Here is a 17,302-nt window from a genome sequence, read left to right on the forward strand (position 1 = left end):
CCAGTGCTCCCGCACATTGGCTAACCGGGCTATCTGCATTTTGATTTGATTTGCACTGTCCAATTTACAGTAGCTATTACAGTAAAATAATGCCATGCTATTGTTTGAGGAGAGTGCACAGTTTTGAACATGAAAAGTTATTCATATACAAATTAGGCACATTTGTGCAGTCTTGATACAACATTTTGAACAGAAATACAATGGTTCATTGGATCAGTCTAAAACTTTGCACATACACTGCTGCCATCTAGTGGCCAAAATCTCAATTGCACTTGGGCTGGAATAATACATTATGGCCTTTCTCTTGCATTTCAAAGATGATGGTACAACAAAAAAAATTAAACGGTTGTTTTTTTCTTTGTATTATCTTTTACTAGATCTAATGTGTTGTATTCTCCTACATTCCTTTCACATTTCCACAAACTTCAAAGTGTTTCCTTTCAAATGGTACCAAGAATATGCATATCCTTGCTACAGGCAGTTAGATTTGGCTATGTCGTTTTAGGCGAAAATTGGGGAAAAAGGGTCCGATCCTACGGCCACCACTCTACCTCATCAATTGCTTCCTGTACCTTCCTGACTGTGTATGGCACATTTCTTCCCATCTTTCATAAGGCCCCATCATCTCTAAATAACGACCTACCATTATCCGGCCGTACCGGAGAGTAAACATCATTGATTTTGATTGAGAACAACAGAGGACTACTCACGCTCCCCTGCGGTGTATCGTTATCCACCAGGTAGCTGCCTGATAGAGACTTCCTCACGCTCACCAAACAGGAATTCCTTTATCCAGTTGTACGTTCTTCCTCCTCCCCCAATAATATCAATTTCTATTAACAACCCCTGCAACTACAACAGTCTCCTTGTTCACCTGAGCCTTCCTGACCTCTGCTACTAAGCAGAGCACTGGGTCCATATTTCCCCTACTCTTCCTGAACCCACTCTAATGTGGCGATAATAGCCCCCTGATCTCCAGGAAGTAAGTTAGCCTCTCCGTAATTAAACGTTCCATAATCTTACATACATGTGATGTATGTAGTTGGCCGATAGTTTGTTGGCCTAGTTGGGTCCTTCCCTGGCTTCCTGATTGGTACCACTACTGCTTCCTTCCAGCTGCCTGGTAGTTTCCCTTCCTCCCACCCTCTGTTGTACAACACCAAGGCAAAATATTATGTAAGAAACAATGTTGTCTTAAAGAAATTAAAATACGATTTCTGGATTAGAAATACCAATTAAAAACATACTTTCAGCAAATAAATGTGTTTAAATGTGTAAAAAATTAAAACATGAAAACCCATTCCTTTTTCAGGCTACATCATTGAGCAATAAAACAATGGATGAGCAAAGACACAGGAGAAACCAACAGACGTTCGCCAAAGTCAATAAAAAAATAATATATTCCAGTAAAATGAAAATGAAAAAACCCAGACACAAACCAGAAAGAGACATCAGAGGAAGAGTAATTCATTTGAAAATACAGTTTTATTGACTCTCAGGAATTAATTTTCATGGTTAGTGCAGCAACACAGAATATTTTGGAGATTTATGTACAGGTCACACACGTTAAAAAAAAAGCACTCAGATTGCTCAAAAGTATCACAGCAATCAGTTTGGCAAGCAGCAGAGTTGATTAGAGCTGATTAGAACTGATTTACTAAATTGAGTGCATTCATTGAAATTCTCCTTGCAGAAGGTGCCAGATTTGCTAAATGTTTGCATCTATTATTTTGAGTAGGGAATGAACATTTCATGAAACTAGCTATACCACAAAACTATCTTTATCTCCTCTTGTCATTCTATATCTTTGCCCTTCTCATAACCTTTCCTGTCCCGTTTTGTTTTATGGTTTCTGAAAAATACAAAGTAATATGCACACTTGGCAGTGTAGTTGAGTAAATCTGACCCATAACCTAGTTTAGTTTCCAGTTCTGACGTTTCCAGTAAGAATAATCATTTCACTTTTATAGCGCTTTTCATTGCACTAAAACATCTCAAATCGCTTGAAAGACATAAAAAGGATAAGCTATTTAAGAAAACATTTCCATCATTCATGAATGCATGGACGGTAGATCTAGATAATTGGGAAATTCATGGCTTAGTTGAAGTCCTGTGATTCAGTCCAGCCGGATGGCATCCATCTGACAAATGCGTTTGTAGATGTGGTCACACGGTACGTCAAACCAGGTCTGCGAATGGCTGTCCAGGGTGGCACAGTCCTCCCCATGTGATCCTCCTGACTGATGATTGTCAGGCTCAGAGCTATACTCATTCCAATACCTGAAAGAGAGACAGAGAGAGAGGGAAGGAGAGAGAGAGATAGAGAGAGAGACAGAGAGACAGAAGGGTGGAGGCAGAGAAAGAGAGAGAGGGTAGGGGAGAGGGAGAGAAGTAGAAAGGCCAAAAACAAAAGGAGGGAGGCAGTTAGGGAAAGGGGTAGAAAAAGAGGAAACAAGAGAAAAGAATGAAAGAAGAGGAAGAAGGAAAATACAAATTGAGAAAGGGAGCAAGGGAACGAGACAGTGTAGAAAAGTAACTATTTGCCTCCTCTCATTATAACACATGTGATATTGGATTATTTAAAATGGGATTCACATACTTATTTGTCAGTGTTGTGTTGTCCACCCATCTCCAATCCCCTTCCTTCTCTATATCTGATAGGCCAATCCAGAAGTGGTAGTCAAACCCGCCAATCCTCCGGGCCTCTTTTTCCAGAGCGTCCTTACAAGCAAACAGTTATGGTTACAACGAGGGGAATACACATACACAAATACACACACACATACACTATCTTACATGCTGTTCTTTGCTGTGCAGGATGGTAAGGTGGCTGCCCAGGGATGTACAACTGTCTCTGCTGCTCGGCCAGTCCATCTTGTCATTACTGAAGGAGTAACATTTCTCATCTACATGAATCCAGTCCTCAGGACACTCCCTACACTTCCTTACTGTGAGGAGAGGAGAGGAGAAAGACAAGAGGAGGAGAACAGGAATAGAGAGGTAAAAGAGATGAAGAGGGGAAGATGAAAAGGACAAAGAGAGACAGATGAGTGAATATGCATGGGTCATTAATGTCTTATGAATACTGTACGGTGTACACTTTAAAGTAAAACGGTAAATTATACGTTCATTTTGGGGTATTATCAACAGTATGATACTGTGAAACGTTTTACTGCAGCATACTGTAAATTGTGATGCATTGTGGGAACATTTTGTGGGCGGGGAAAGAATTGCTCTATTTTGAATGGTACTGCATTTCTGTCCCACAGAATACAGTATTGTACTGTATTCTTGGAGCACCAAAACCTTTTGACCACTAGTAGGTGCATGGCATTGTTGTTTCTGGCTCTATTTCTGTTTCACCCTTTAGTGAGAGTGCTGTACCAACTTAACTGTAGTAGTAGTAGTAGTGCCGCATCAATTTAAAATCTAGAGTTGACAAATGCCTGTTAGTAACTGTTAACTTCATGGCAACCCCTTTACAGTGTACCATTTCTTATGTGAAATAATGTAATAGTGAATGACAGTTGTCTAAAGTATCTATCCACTCTGAATAACACTTAGCCCCCCTTTACCTGTCTTTGAGCAGCTCTGGGCCAGTTTGGAGTAGTCATCACAGAGATAGACATAATGTCCTCGAACTGAGTTCAGCTTCAGGGTCAGAGCTGCTGTCTCCAGGGGAACACTAGGTAACGGCCTGCTAAACACTGAGAGAGAGAGAGAGAGAGAGAGAGAGAGAGAGAGAGAGAGAGAGAGAGAGAGAGAGAGAGAGAGAGAGAGAGAGATTGAGAAAGAGAATGAAAAAGCAGAATAGAGACCAAATTGAGAGGTCAGATTGGGACAAATTGGTGTTTCTTTAAAAATTGTGAATGCTTTCAGTCCTGACCCCTCCTGTCTCAGCCTCCAGTATTTATGCTGCAGTAGTTTAGGTGTCGGGGGGCTCGGGTCAGTTTGTTATATATGACCCCTCCTGTCTCAGCCTCCAGTATTTATGCTGCAGTAGTTTAGGTGTCGGGGGGCTAGGGTCAGTCTGTTATATATGGAGTATTTCTCCTGTCTTATCCGGTGTCCTGTGTGAATTTAAGTATGATCTCTCTAATTCTCTCTCTCTTTTCTTTCTTTCTTTCTTTCTTTCTTTCTTTCTTTCTTTCTTTCTTTCTTTCTTTCTTTCTTTCTTTCTTTCTTTCTTTCTTTCTTTCTTTCTTTCTTCCTTTCTTTCTCTCTTTCTCTCTTTCTTTCTTTCAGTCACTCAAAGGACCTGAGCCCTAGGACCATGCCTCAGGACTACCTGGCCTGATGACTCCTTGCTGTCCCCAGTCCACCTGGCCGTGCTGCTGCTCCAGTTTCAACTGTTCTGCCTGCGGCTATGGAACCCTGACCTGTTCACCGGACGTGCTACCTGTCCCAGACCTGCTGTTTTCAACTCTCTAGAGACAGCAGTAGCGGCAGAGATACTCTGAATCATCGGCTATGAAAAGCCAACTGACATTTACTCCTGAGGTGCTGACCTGTTGCACCCTTGACCACCACTGTGATTATTATTATTTGACCCTGCTGGTCATCTATGAACATTTGAACATCTTGGCCATGTTCTGTTATAATCTCCACCTGGCACAGCCAGAAGAGGACTGGCCACCCCTCATAGCCTGGTTCCTCTCTCGGTTTCTTCCTAGGTTCTGGCCTTTCTAGAGAGTTTCTCCTAGCCACCGTGCTTCTACACCTGCATTGCTTGCTGTTTGGGGTTTTAGGCTGGGTTTCTGTACAGCACTTTGTGACATCATGTAAGAAGGGCTTTATAAATACATTTGATTGATTGATTGATTGATTGTTATAACTACTGAACAGCCTGGGCTGCCAGAGACTGAGAGTCCTGGGAGGGAGCAAATTTCACAGTTCTGGACTTTTGTTCCTTTTGGATTGCACAACTGCCACAACTATCGTTACCATTCTGCATGCCAAAAAAGGCATGACGAGGAAGAGTGGGGGAGAGGGGTGGTGCTGGGTTGGAGAGAGAGAAAAAGAGACATACATACAGAGAGAGAGAGATGTTAACTCACAGAGCACGCTCAGAGCGATGTTGGCACAGATGGAGGCCAATAGACCAATCACCACAAAGAGGGCGGTCTGACCTCTGAGACACTCTGACCCCCTCTTCATCCCCTGGGCACCTGATCGGACAGATTACAGCTCAATGCAAAGAGTGACACATTTACATTGGAGTCATTTAGCATTTAACTATAGGTACAAAAAATAACCACATATAACAGTCATTGCAAGTCAAACCTTCTTCAAAATAGCATTAATCTGTCAAATCAGTACCAGTAAGAAAAGACAAGTGCGAGTGTGACAGGGCTTTTTTTTTTCATCTGTCATTCACCTTTCATGCTTCAGAAGTTTTTCCTGCCCAGACAAGTCCTTTGACTATGAACATTACCACTCTAATCTATCTGCAACTGCCTACAATTTTACAGTGGGCTAACATGGAACCATAACATTGTAAAAAGGTGACAATCACTTCAAAAAGATTTAAAATCATTTGTTCTAAAGGATTCCAAAGGAACAGATGATAGCCAATAAACTGAAAGACTGTCTGTAAAACTCACACTGACTATTCCCTAAAGAGACACCATGTCCTTAGAGTTATGGTCAATCTCACACTTATGCACGTACGTTAGTACGCATGCTAGCACACACACACACACACGCACACGCACACGCACCCGCACACACACGCACGCACGCACGCACACGCACACACACACACACACACACACTTACTGTGGTTGTTTAGGATAGGCTTGTTTCCTCTGGAGGATATATCCTCAGTAAACTCGTGTAGACTGGTATAGTTCTCTACCTCCATGATTGAAGTTTCAGTTCTTCACGTGCTCTTCTCACCACAATCCCTGTTTAACTTACTTATACCAACTATTGCAGAATCTCCCGACTTTGTAACTAACGGTAAATAAAGTCACTGCTGGGAAATAAAGTTTGTAATTCCAAACAGCTGAGATGGGAGTTGATTTCGCAATTCTGTTCCATCAAATTGTTTTATCAGTATTTATTGTTCTTCCTCCAGAAATTCACTGGCAGTTCTTTTAGTATTGCATCAAACCTGCTTACTCTTGGTCTCTCTCTGTCTCTGTCTCTCTCGCTCTCCTTTTGCTCTCTCTCTCTTTGTTTGGATAAATGCTGAATCTGTCCAGAAGGACTGTGTGATAGGGGGATGAGGCAGGAGAGCGTGTGAGTGTCAGTGTGTGTGTGTGTGTTTGAACAAAAACTCTCAAGAAATTGGAACTGAGACAAGAGTCTGGCGGGAACTGGAAGGAGGGTCCATCATACTGTGTGTGTTTGTACGGAAAGTACTGGATTAAGGAAATAACGTAATCATGCTGTGAAGTAACGTCTTTGACTGTTTCTCTATGTGATTTGGTGTGTTAGAATCTGGCCAAAATGACTCTGTAACGTGCTAGTGAACTGGAGCCTGGGGGGACGATAGCATGCCAAGTTAAACAACTAGACATCTTACGGGAAGAGGTTGGGCAGCATGCTGTGTATGTCCTTATGTGTGTGTGTGTGTGTGTGTGTGTGTGTGTGTGTGTGTGTGTGTGTGTGTGTGTGTGTGTGTGTGTGTGTGTGTGTGTGTGTGTGTGTGTGTGTGTGTGTGTGTGTGTGTGTGTGTGTTTGCATATACACGTGGATTTGACGCAGCTGCTCATTTGTGAAAACAAAACAAGTAAACCCATGCTGTTACAGAGCATTCAGCTTAAAGTGCAATGTCATGCTTTTGTTGTAAACCTCTCTGTCAACCTCATGAAAATGCACGGTCATGTTTAGTGACAGAGAGAGAACTTTGATCGCTCAAAGTCAACCAATTGCCTACACTCACAAACACACGCCGCGTAGGTATATAACACCAACTCTGAGTGGAAAGAGAGACACATTCGATTTATGAACGGTTAACTGATCGTGTACCAGTGATATTACACAGGGAACATGGAGAACTACCATTCTAAGCAAGGTAAAATACACTTTCGGTCTACACCACTGTGTGTGTGTGTGTGTGTGTGTGTGTGTGTGTGTGTGTGTGTGTGTGTGTGTGTGTGTGTGTGTGTGTGTGTGTGTGTGTGTGTGTGTGTGTGTGTGTGTGTGTGTGTGTGTGCGTATGTGCGCGTGCGTATGTGTGTGTGTGCGTGTGTGTTCATATTTGTGTGTATCAAATTTGGGCAAGTCACTTTGTTACAATATTTAGGTTAATTGAAATGACTTATAAAAATACATCCTGTATGTAGAACTGTTGCTGGAATATGAATTATCACCTCAATTCTAGTCAGGTTAAACTGTCATCTGACTGACATGTACAGTATACTGTATAATATAACTTGAGCTCTCTCTTTGATCAATCTAATCAGGTTCCCAGGGGGGGAAGAAGTGGGCAGGACTTCTGACGTGTCAGACCATCCTCCTTGTGCTGATTGGCCTCTTGGTATCCATCAGCACCAATCAGGCAGCTGCAGAACCCCTGTCAAATGCCACTCAACCTGTGGAGACCCCTGAGGAAGAGTTGGCCTCCCTGAGGTTGAATCTGAGTACTGTGCTGCGTCGCTACAGCCGTCTACGTGATGAATATGACAGCCTGGCACAAAACTGCTCTGCCACAGGTTAGCACTAGCCAGAAAACTCTATGTACGTGTTTGAAAATAACTCCATTGCCACCAGAAGGCACAGAATCACTGATGGACAAATGACTGATCTCCTAAATAACTGCTCATTATGTGATTGTGGGTAGTGCTTCTTTGTTTAAACGTATCCCATCAAATATGCTGTATACTGTATGTTCCCAGATGGTTAGGACAGGGCCAGGAGGTCACATGGTCAGGTTCATGTGATTAGTGGCCCTAATACCATTCCCCAATCTATCAAGTTCTCTGAATATTTCCATAATGTATTGCAGCAACATTTTCATAAATCTAAGGACATTCCACCTTTGACACAGGACATGAACCCACAGCTGGGTATAGTAAATACTAAATCTATCATACAGTACAAAGGTAGAATTATATCCAAATCTCTTTCTTTCTCTCTCTCTCTCTCTCCTTTTCTCTCTTTCTGTCTTTCTTTCTTTCTCTCTCTCTCTCCCTCTCTCTCATTCTGGTTTATAGTGGTGAATTTCAAAGAGTGTCCTGAGGGATGGCTTCATGTACTGGTAAATGAAAAATGTTACTACTTCAGTAACGACAAGATGGACTGGCCGAGCAGCAGAGACAATTGTACATCAATGGGCGGCCACCTTAGCATCCTGCACAGCAAGAACGTGCATGTAAGAAACTGTGTGTGTGTGTGTGTGTGTGTGTGTGTGTGTGTGTGTGTGTGTGTGTGTGTGTGTGTGTGTGTGTGTGTGTGTGTGTGTGTGTGCGTGTGTGTGTGTGTGTGTGTGCATTTGTGTGTGTGTGCTCTTCTCATCGTAACCACGTGTTTGTTTATAGGAAGCCCTGGAAAAAGAGGCAAGTAGGATTGGTGGGTTTAATAACTACTTCTGGATCGGCCTATCAGACAGAGAGATGGAGGGGGACTGGAGATGGGTGGACAACACAACGCTCACAAATAAGTATGTGTCACGAGAATTTTCTATCCCAATGATAATAACTGACAATCAATAGCTCTGACAAAAGTCAAAGACTCAGCTTATGCAAAAGATAGTACAGTTTATTCACGAGAACAGTCTGAAGTCCATTATACAAAGACATCCATTTTATAGCTGCGCACATACTTCCACACAAACAGTAGGTATCCTACGCACATACATACACACAAACAGTAGGTGAGTTTTATCCTTCTCCATAGTTCTCACCACTGTGTATCACTACCCAGCCGACAGTTCCATTCCCCCGAGATTAGGGAAACCTTGAGAAGTACTCCCTGTCCTATCATAAGTTTCTCAGAGGCCTAGCCAGGTCGGTTCAAACACAGTTTAATTGTTCTCGGGGTTTTTTCTTCGGCACATACATACAAGTTCAAACCCTAAGCTACACCTTGCTCAGACAGTATGTGTTTTCCCACTATACAGATACATTGTTTACATCTAATTCTGACTAAAACTACACACATCATCAGATTATACTTTTATGATTCTAATCAATTTCATACAATTCTAAGGTTTCATAGTGGAATTATTTAATCATTATCTTTCAACATTTAAATTATTTTATCAGTATGTAGGGTCTGCAACCCATTCAACAATCTCAACATGACACGTACAACATCGACTCAAAATATCTCAGTTGCTCAAACCTTTTTTCTCCACTATTTGTCCGCTCCTTTTTACTTTTTTTTCTGTCTTATCTCTCTCCCTCTCTGTGACTTCAATTCCATCCTGCCCGTCATATTTTCTCTCCCCCTACCTCCCTTTCCCCTATAGCTTCTGGAAACAGTACAGCTTGGAGCCTGATAACAACGTCTCCGGTGGGGTTGACGGTGAGGACTGTGCGGTCCTGGAGAGTAACACTCATGCCTGGTCCGACGTGCCCTGTGACTTCACCTACCGCCGCATCTGTCAAATGGATGCCGTACCCATTACGTCCGCTTGAATCAGCGGGTGAAAGACACCGCTGACCATGAAATTAACTTAGAGCGGCAGGGATTCAATAGAAGGCTCATTGTAGGGTTGCACTGTTGACAATGTGCATTTTAAATGCAATTTCCCCCATGTTTTAGGAAATCAAATTCAGTGTAAACGCAGTGGTAATAAAGTGTAAATTCCCTTTTAAAGTCAAATGCAATGTGCATTTCTACAACGTGCATTTAATTGAATTCCAGTCACGGTATGTATAATCAGTCAAAACAAATGAAGTGACAGTTGGTATCTACTTGTGTTGGTGTCTACCCACCACTGAAGGTATTTCAATAAAGCTGCCAATCAGTCACCCCTCAGTCACTGCTTGTTTTTTTACTCTTGTTTAATTCAATCATTTAAACACAATCGAACATTTTTATCTTACAGTCCTATAACACAACAACAATAACCCCTGTATTTTCTCTGTTACTAATTCAAACAATTCAGCAGAACTTTGGAACGAGCCTGATCACGCAGCAGTCTGCTCACACCACCTGAAACCGTAAGAAACTATAATATTAAGATGCTATCCCATTCTCTTAATAAAATATTCGGTAAATAATGGACTCTAAAACAGAGTGCTATGCAATATCCACTGAGTATACCAAAAAGTTTGGAACGCCTTCCTAGTATTGAGTTGCACCCCGTCAGAACAGCCTCAACTTGTCGTGACATGGACTCTACAAGGTGTCGAAAAGCGCTCCACAGGGATGCTGGCCCATGTTGACTCCAATGATTCCAACAGTTTGGCTGGATGTCCTTTGGGTGGTGGACCATTCTTGATATCAGTGGCGGTCGGTGCCGTTTAAGATGAGGGAGGATGATTCTTTTTTATGAACATGGCCTAATTTCTATTACAGCATATTGGATGACTGTCATTCATATTCCATTCACCCAGTTCAATGTAACATTGATAGGTTTAGGCTACTACATGATCCTCAAATTTTCCCTGTACCCATCATGAGGTTGCTACAACAGCTCGAGATCATTTTTGTTAATCAAGGTGACAGACAGTGGCACATTCAATACTGCCTTGCACACTCTTGCCTGCATCTAGCTGATCTAAGGTGTAATCATTAGTCCAACAGTTGCAAATGAGAGTTTCTATTGGACGAATTCAAGTATGTTTATCCCCGTTTCGTTCTGTTTGCTTTCATTTAAGAAACGTTTTTCAACAGAATCAACGGAATGAATACTCCCCTGATCACACGCAAACACAGTTCACTTTCATAGCAGCCACATAAAAACAGCATGATCACTCTGCGCGTTGTATATATATATAACTCCTTCTCGGGACTATCTACGCGCTCTCCTCCCTTTGCTTGTGGACTTCAGTGCACAACACATCAGATGTCTGTGACCAGAAAAAAAAAACAAAGCTAGGAAGACAGAAGCTAGCTGTCCTCCGGCTACACCATGGTGCTAACCTACATAGTGCTTCTGAGGCTACTGTAGACCTTCCTTTCAGAACAGTGTGTTTTAATCAACTATTTATTGACATGAATATATTTAGTATAGTTTTATCTAAAAAGGATTTTTTTAAATTATGTTTCAATATACACTCAGGAGGATGGTCCTCTCCTTCCTCCTCTGAGGAGCCTCCACTACGATACACACAGGAAACTGTTGACCGTGAAAAACCCAGGAGTGTTGCAGTTCTTGACACAAACCGGTGCGCCTGGCACTTACTACCAGTACCCCGTTCAAAGACACTTACATTTTGTGTCTTGCCCATTCAGCATCTGAATGGCACACGTACACAACCCATTGTGGATTTAACAAGTGACATCAATAAGGGATCATAGCTTTCACCTGGATTCACCTGGTCAGTCTATGTCATGGAAAGAGCACGTGTTCTTAATGTTTTGTAAGCTCAGTGTACAGTAATACAAAAGTGACAGTAGCTATACATATTTATATACAGTATTTGTTCAATTGTAGCTCAATCATAGGTCATAAAGCATGACAATATACACTTGTGAAATCTATTATCAAATATCACATGAAAACCTCTTCTTTCTTGCTTCTTTTGTCCTTTTGGTTTTTCTTTTTTATCAGAATAGAATAGCTAAGACAAAATAGTAGACACATTGTCCATTGACAGGGATTCCGATCTGTACGATATCACTAGTTTCTGTAGAATCCTTTTGGTTTGGGGCTGTAACAGAGGAAAACAGAATGGTTCGCACTGTAAATAACCATTCTCACACAGTATTTCTCAAATATGGGAGGTGCAACAGATAGCCCAAGGCAACAAAAATGTAGTTGGCAAGAGAGGCAAAAAAGTTTAGGCTTCTACCTTGAACACGCGTCACCTTGAACAACTCTGCACATTCAAGGCCAATATACAGACTTTTTGTGTGTGTGTGTGTGTGTGTGTGTGTGTGTGTGACACGCGTCACCTTGAACAACTCTGCACATTCAAGGCCAATATACAGACTTTGTGTGTGTGTGTGTGTGTGTGTGTGTGTGTGTGTGTGTGTGTGTGTGTGTGTGTGTGTGTGAGTGTGTGAGCGCGCGAGCGTGTGTTCGCAGGAAATTACACTCACTCTTTGCAGTTGCAGAATCTGCGTTTGCCACGTCTGGGCATCATCACCCGCTGAAAACCGACAGAAACACACACATGAAAGCTCAGTAACACTACCAACAAGACACAGCAAAATGTAAGAGATAGTGAGTACATTTTTAAGCTAAAATAAATATCTGATTAAATCACCAAACTGTACCTGTCTGTGGCGTCGGATGAGGATGACAGTGAGGATGAGGAGGAGGACGAAGATGACGGCTGCGGCACAGATGGTGACGAACAGCCACACGTCCATGGGGACTCGCTCTGTCCGTCAGAACAACATCAAGAGAAATAGAATCAGAAAGAATGAAAACACATGAAAACATGAAATGACCCCGGGAACCAATATAACATCGCTCAGAGATATAACGATATAACATTTTAATGGGTGAATCTTTGCGTTAAAGTGTGCCCATACAGACATTCAATGTGGCACACTTATACTATGACAATATACAAAAAATAAGACGGAAAGAGAAGGACGAGACGAGAAATGGGGGAGAGGGAGAAGGGAGAGTAATAGAGAAAGAGAGAAATGAATCAATAAATGATTTATTAGGGAGAGTGGAGAGAATGAGAGATGGGCATAAAGCAAGGTAGAAAGAGAGACGGGAGAGGGAGAAAAAATATGAAATGGGGTGGCGAGAGAGCCAATCTTAGAGTTAGATGAATAGACAACAGAGAGCAACGAATACATAAAGAGACAGCGAGCTCAACGAAGAAAGGACAGGATACTTAACACAGTATCTCAATGATTTAAATCTCAGCTGCTGTCATTCTCATCTATGTGATATCAATAAAGTTAGATCACATCACAGACAGACTCTTAATAAAGTCCTTCACAACACAGAGTCATTTACCTTGTTAATGTGTCAAAGTTACAAAGCAAGTTGTCTCGTAACCACACTTGAGCATATCATTCAAATCAAAGTTGAGCGAATGACTTGCTATTTTTGGTACTGAAGCTTGCTGAGTATTGTTAGGACTACAATTGTAGGTAGGCTATTAGAGTCCATGGAAATACGGCACAAAATTATTATTTGACCTGCAATTCTTTAATAACAAAATAAACAGAAAAACTAGACAAGGTAAGTCCAGAGAGCGTTACCTTCAGATTAAATGGCAAACGGATGATGGCTATCGTTATATTACATATCATTGTCAACTATTTCCATAATTATAATGTGAGTGACCCACATTGAGCATACTAAAGCTAGCAGAGTAAGGAATTTAAAACCAGATGAATGGGTGGTACTCTACCTTGAGATTGGATGCCAGACTGATGATGGAGAGGTGACGGAGTTTGTTCCTCTGGGCTGGGGTCAACTCTGGGAGAGAGGCTGCCCTCTCTGAAAGAATAGCATACCACAAACAGACAAGGAAAAGAAACAGACAGCGAGAGAGCAACAGAAAGGGACACATCATAACAGGGACCTTTCATAACAGGGACACGTCATTACAAACACAGGGTTACAGGCTCTGTCCAGGCAAACTGCTGCTGCCTTTTAAATTCCACAAGGGAATACAACGAAAAAGTCATTTGAGTGTGTGTGTGCCTGCATATGTGGTTGCTTTAAAAAAAAAAAACTTGAGTATTGACAGTTTTTCCTCTGTGCTCCATTTTGCAATTCTAAAAAGCACTATGAAAGTGAATAAGATGTGTTGACATAACAAGATTTGGATTTCTCTCTTCCGTTTTGCTCGTCTCTTATTAAGTCTTGTTACTAAATGTGTTGCTAAAGAATGACAAGTCCTTTACATATTCGTGTATTTCAAAGGATATTCAGGATTTCATTTGGCAGTTTGTGACAATGCAACCAATTACAACCAATATGAATGTCTAACAAAATGCCTGAGAGTAGTCTGTCCCTGGTTGAGTTCCAATAATCTCTCCTTCCTCCTGAAGTGTCACTATTCCCACAAATGTAAAAGCATTGGATTGGTGTTGGCAGGCTAGAGCAATGGAAGTCAACTGTTTCAACAGGGACCCCATTTTTTCCAACCAGAATTTCTGGGGAACCCATTTTTTCACCAGGAATGCTAGAGGGAGTTTCCATATACCCGTTATTTAATTCCAAATCCACAAAGGAAAGTGAACAAGTGCATACTTCTAGAGAAAGGAGAGGTTATTGGGGACGCAACCTCTGCCGTGCCAAACATTGTCACTTGGCTCCTCGTATAGGATCAAAATAAAGTATTGTGGTTGACTCTGTAAATTACAGGGGGCTGTGACAACCTACAACAGTGATGAGAAGCCTGGCCTGCAGGGCCGATTGGCAGGGAGAGAAATACTGCTAATAATAAAACAGCTCCAGGGATATTAGATGACTTCTTTACACAGCAGCGCTGCCTGCCACTATCATACCTTTATAGTCACAGTAGGTTCCATAGGCGAAGAGGTTGAGTAGCTGAAACACTGGTGCGTGCGGGCCTGTCTCCAGCTTGGGGTAGAGTAGACGGGGGGTGGGGGGGGGGGGGGGCAGATAGAGGGGGCTTGTTATGGTCTTTAGCTATACCACCTCCAGTGAGAGCTGTGCCTTGAGAATGGCTGTGACGGTGTGCTTGTTTGTGGGTGTGCTTACATGTGAGTGTGTGTGTTACCTCTCTGACGTTGGGCAACTCAAGGATGTCTGAGAACACGTAGAGGCCTGGTGTCTCCAGCAGAGAACTTATGGCCTGGGCCAACGCCGGGCCGGAGAGAGAGAGGAGCTGCTCTACCTCCATCTGAGAGAGAGAGAGAGCGAGAGAGAGAGCGACAGAGAGTGAGAGAGAGTGTGCAGGTGAGAGTATGAGCTAAAAAGACAGAAGGCAAACAGAAGTGAGTAGGAGAAAGACAAAATGAGGATAAGAGAAGTAATAACAGATAATGCAAGAGCGTGAGAGAAAGGGGGAAGAGAGGAAAGGAAAAAAAGAGACAGAATGTCTTGAATAAAATAGTTGGCTTTCAATGAAGAGTTAATACTGCATATCTTACATTTGAGAGGCTGAACAGCTTTTTTTTAATAGCAAGACAACTTTAATACTTTATTAATGTATGCCTGTAGCTCTGTCTAACCAAAACAATCATATGAATAGCCCTTGTGGCAAGACTCCAAGTCAGTAATTCAATTTTCACTCTCATAAACTGATGTGTAGGCAAGTGTTTTGAAAATCACCCTTCTGGTCAAAGCTAGTCAGAGACACAGATTATTCTTTTACATAATTAAATGGGAATTTGCTTAATATGAAATTGGCCCTACTAAAAGCACTGAGAATGTATTATTTGAGATCTAACCTATTTGTATTTGATATGCTGTGCTATTTGGTGAGAATAATAGGAAGACACAGCAGTACTTACAAATAGCCTAGCTAGCTACATTGTAATAACCTTCCTAGGCTGGGCACTAGGACACTCCATGCCATTGTCAGATAATCATGACTTTGGACACTTGGCTACTATTTCACAATGTAACTATTTAGGTAGCCAATCAACGTTACCCTCAACTAGTCGGCTACTATAGGCTAACCTGGGCACATTCAGTAGGGCACAATGCTGTGTAAAATATTGACTGACATGGTAAAATAAGGAATCATGTCAGATCAATTCTATCTGCATCGTTCGACCTACTAAACTTGGCCCTAGTGTGGAGTGTTTTGAGTCAAGCTTATTCAATGCTGAGTCCCAGGGCAGGGACCGATTTTCTGACTAATACTAATGTTAGCTAACGTCACAGTCATGAACAACCGATTGCATGCTAGCTTAGAAGCGAGCTAACGTTAGTTCACTAGCTCTTTATGGCAAATTTTCAAGAGAAATGCTACTTAAAAACGGGCCCAAAGGAGCACAAACTAAACAGATTGCTAAAGTTTGACCAAATGCTGTAGCAAAACTAGCACATAAGAGCTAGCTTACTACAGTATGACTATGAGGAGTCATGCTAGCTGCTGCTAAAGTTACCACTACATGACTGTAAAGCGGTAACGTTAGGCCTCTTTCCTGTTTTTCGGTTATCTACCCACTCAACTCTAACGTAGCTAAGTGGTGCAAGGGCAACCGTGCGATTACCTTTATTTAAAAAACTAGTTTACAAATATGTTCAAAGAAAATAAAAGCAACAAATAACCTTATTGGTAAGCAAACTCAAGTTGATAGCCTGTCCCCCGAATCGCTCAGTTCCGCGGTCAGCGCACGTTTGACAACAAAGGAGAACATCACTGCTCATTGGACGAAACGTGAAAAGGAGGAGGGGAGTGTTTGTCTTGACTGACAATGGACTGAGCGGACCAGATGGTTGCTTTTAAAATAGTGCCATCTTGTGGCAAAATATTATCTTCTCGATGTGGATTATCGGCGATTGACATCGAACGTTATTGTGCATTACCGCCACCTACTGTACTGGAGTGTGGGCCAGAGATAGGGAGAAACTAAATAGATAACCAATTATTTGAGACTATATCTAATGACGTTCTACTCAATATACTATTTAAACTAATCCCCTTTTCCTTCACACTAGATCTCAGCCTCTCTCATTCCCTCTGATACTACCCACACTGTAGCAATACATGCTCCACGGTCTCTGTTTCCTGGCAATAATCACATTTTCCTGTTGAATGCTTTCCTATCACATTTAAGGTCTTATTCAACCGGCTGTGTCCCACCCTTAATATTGTAAAAAAATTGCCTCCTCTCTCCTGTCCCTTCCTGCCGTCCTCCCCTCCCTGACTTTCCTCTGTACTTGAAATAAATGCCTGCCCTTAGTATCTCTATTCCACTGCTCCTGCCATCTCTGCACCATCACTGTCCATATCAGGCTTTTTGCCTATGCTTTGCTCATTAAAACTACAACATCAACATCCCAACTACAAGTGTTTGTTTAGCCAGTACATCAACTGCCTCGTTCCCTTCCACCGCCACATGGGCTGGGACCCAAGTAAGTCGTATCTGTTTACCCATTTTTCTAATCCTGCCATGGGTTTGTTGTACCTCATAAAGCAGGTCTTGTCTAGTCTCTCCAACACTTCTAGATCAACTACTGGAGACGGGAGTAGCCATGGTGGATTTACAGGAACAGCTAACGTTGGACTAAACTCCCTTCTGTACAGTCCCATCTCCTTTGCCTGGTTATTGCCCACCCAAAGCT

At 42.1% G+C, this 17,302-nt stretch overlaps 3 protein-coding genes across 5 annotated transcripts; 1 reads left to right on the plus strand and 2 right to left on the minus strand.

Annotated features, from left to right (window-relative positions):
• Positions 1–1,466: 1,466 nt before the first annotated feature.
• On the minus strand, positions 1,467–6,237 carry LOC120048295 (CD209 antigen-like protein C). Of its 2 annotated transcripts, XM_038994155.1 has the most exons (6): positions 5,779–6,236; positions 5,058–5,168; positions 3,576–3,707; positions 2,797–2,948; positions 2,600–2,721; positions 1,467–2,280 (listed from the first exon to the last, which is right to left on the minus strand). In XM_038994155.1, the coding sequence occupies exons 1-6, from the start codon at positions 5,861–5,863 to the stop codon at positions 2,118–2,120; spliced, it is 765 nt and encodes a 254-aa protein (XP_038850083.1). In that variant the 5' UTR covers positions 5,864–6,236; the 3' UTR covers positions 1,467–2,117. The 2 variants fall into 2 exon arrangements, with proteins under 2 accessions (XP_038850083.1, XP_038850084.1); XM_038994156.1 differs by lacking the exon at positions 5,058–5,168 and having other exon boundaries at positions 5,779–6,237.
• Positions 6,238–6,883: 646 nt separating this feature from the next.
• Positions 6,884–9,923, plus strand: LOC120048296 (CD209 antigen-like protein E). The gene is made up of 5 exons (XM_038994157.1): positions 6,884–7,021; positions 7,413–7,661; positions 8,163–8,320; positions 8,487–8,608; positions 9,419–9,923. The coding sequence occupies exons 1-5, from the start codon at positions 6,997–6,999 to the stop codon at positions 9,585–9,587; spliced, it is 723 nt and encodes a 240-aa protein (XP_038850085.1). The 5' UTR covers positions 6,884–6,996; the 3' UTR covers positions 9,588–9,923.
• Positions 9,924–11,382: 1,459 nt separating this feature from the next.
• On the minus strand, positions 11,383–16,388 carry LOC120048297 (COP9 signalosome complex subunit 7b-like). 2 transcript variants are annotated; one of them, XM_038994159.1, is made up of 7 exons: positions 16,286–16,388; positions 14,784–14,906; positions 14,548–14,623; positions 13,443–13,531; positions 12,340–12,446; positions 12,163–12,212; positions 11,383–11,771 (listed from the first exon to the last, which is right to left on the minus strand). In XM_038994159.1, the coding sequence occupies exons 1-6, from the start codon at positions 16,382–16,384 to the stop codon at positions 12,206–12,208; spliced, it is 501 nt and encodes a 166-aa protein (XP_038850087.1). In that variant the 5' UTR covers positions 16,385–16,388; the 3' UTR covers positions 11,383–11,771; positions 12,163–12,205. The 2 variants fall into 2 exon arrangements, with proteins under 2 accessions (XP_038850087.1, XP_038850086.1); XM_038994158.1 differs by having other exon boundaries at positions 14,784–14,975; positions 16,286–16,387.
• Between the last annotated feature and the right edge of the window lie 914 nt (positions 16,389–17,302).

The sequence above is a fragment of the Salvelinus namaycush genome, chromosome 5 (genome assembly GCF_016432855.1).
Source record: "Salvelinus namaycush isolate Seneca chromosome 5, SaNama_1.0, whole genome shotgun sequence".
Classification (NCBI taxonomy): Eukaryota; Metazoa; Chordata; class Actinopteri; order Salmoniformes; family Salmonidae; genus Salvelinus; species Salvelinus namaycush.

Coding starts and splice junctions, on each gene's coding strand:
- LOC120048297 (XM_038994158.1), bottom strand. CDS start 16,384: ATGAGCAGTGATGTTCTCCTTTGTTGTCAAACGTGCGCTGACCGCGGA. Junction 14,976..16,285: donor TGAGTTTGCTTACCAATAAG/GTTATTTGTTGC, acceptor CTGTCTTTTTAG/CTCATACTCTCACCTGCACA. Junction 13,532..14,547: donor AACCTACTGTGACTATAAAG/GTATGATAGTGG, acceptor CTATTCTTTCAG/AGAGGGCAGCCTCTCTCCCA.
- LOC120048295 (XM_038994155.1), bottom strand. CDS start 5,863: ATGGAGGTAGAGAACTATACCAGTCTACACGAGTTTACTGAGGATATA. Junction 3,708..5,057: donor CATCGCTCTGAGCGTGCTCT/GTGAGTTAACAT, acceptor TCTCTCTCTCAG/TGTTTAGCAGGCCGTTACCT. Junction 2,281..2,599: donor AACACAACACTGACAAATAA/GTATGTGAATCC, acceptor TCTCTCTTTCAG/GTATTGGAATGAGTATAGCT.
- LOC120048296 (XM_038994157.1), top strand. CDS start 6,997: ATGGAGAACTACCATTCTAAGCAAG. Junction 7,022..7,412: donor GAACTACCATTCTAAGCAAG/GTAAAATACACT, acceptor CAATCTAATCAG/GTTCCCAGGGGGGGAAGAAG. Junction 8,609..9,418: donor AACACAACGCTCACAAATAA/GTATGTGTCACG, acceptor TTTCCCCTATAG/CTTCTGGAAACAGTACAGCT.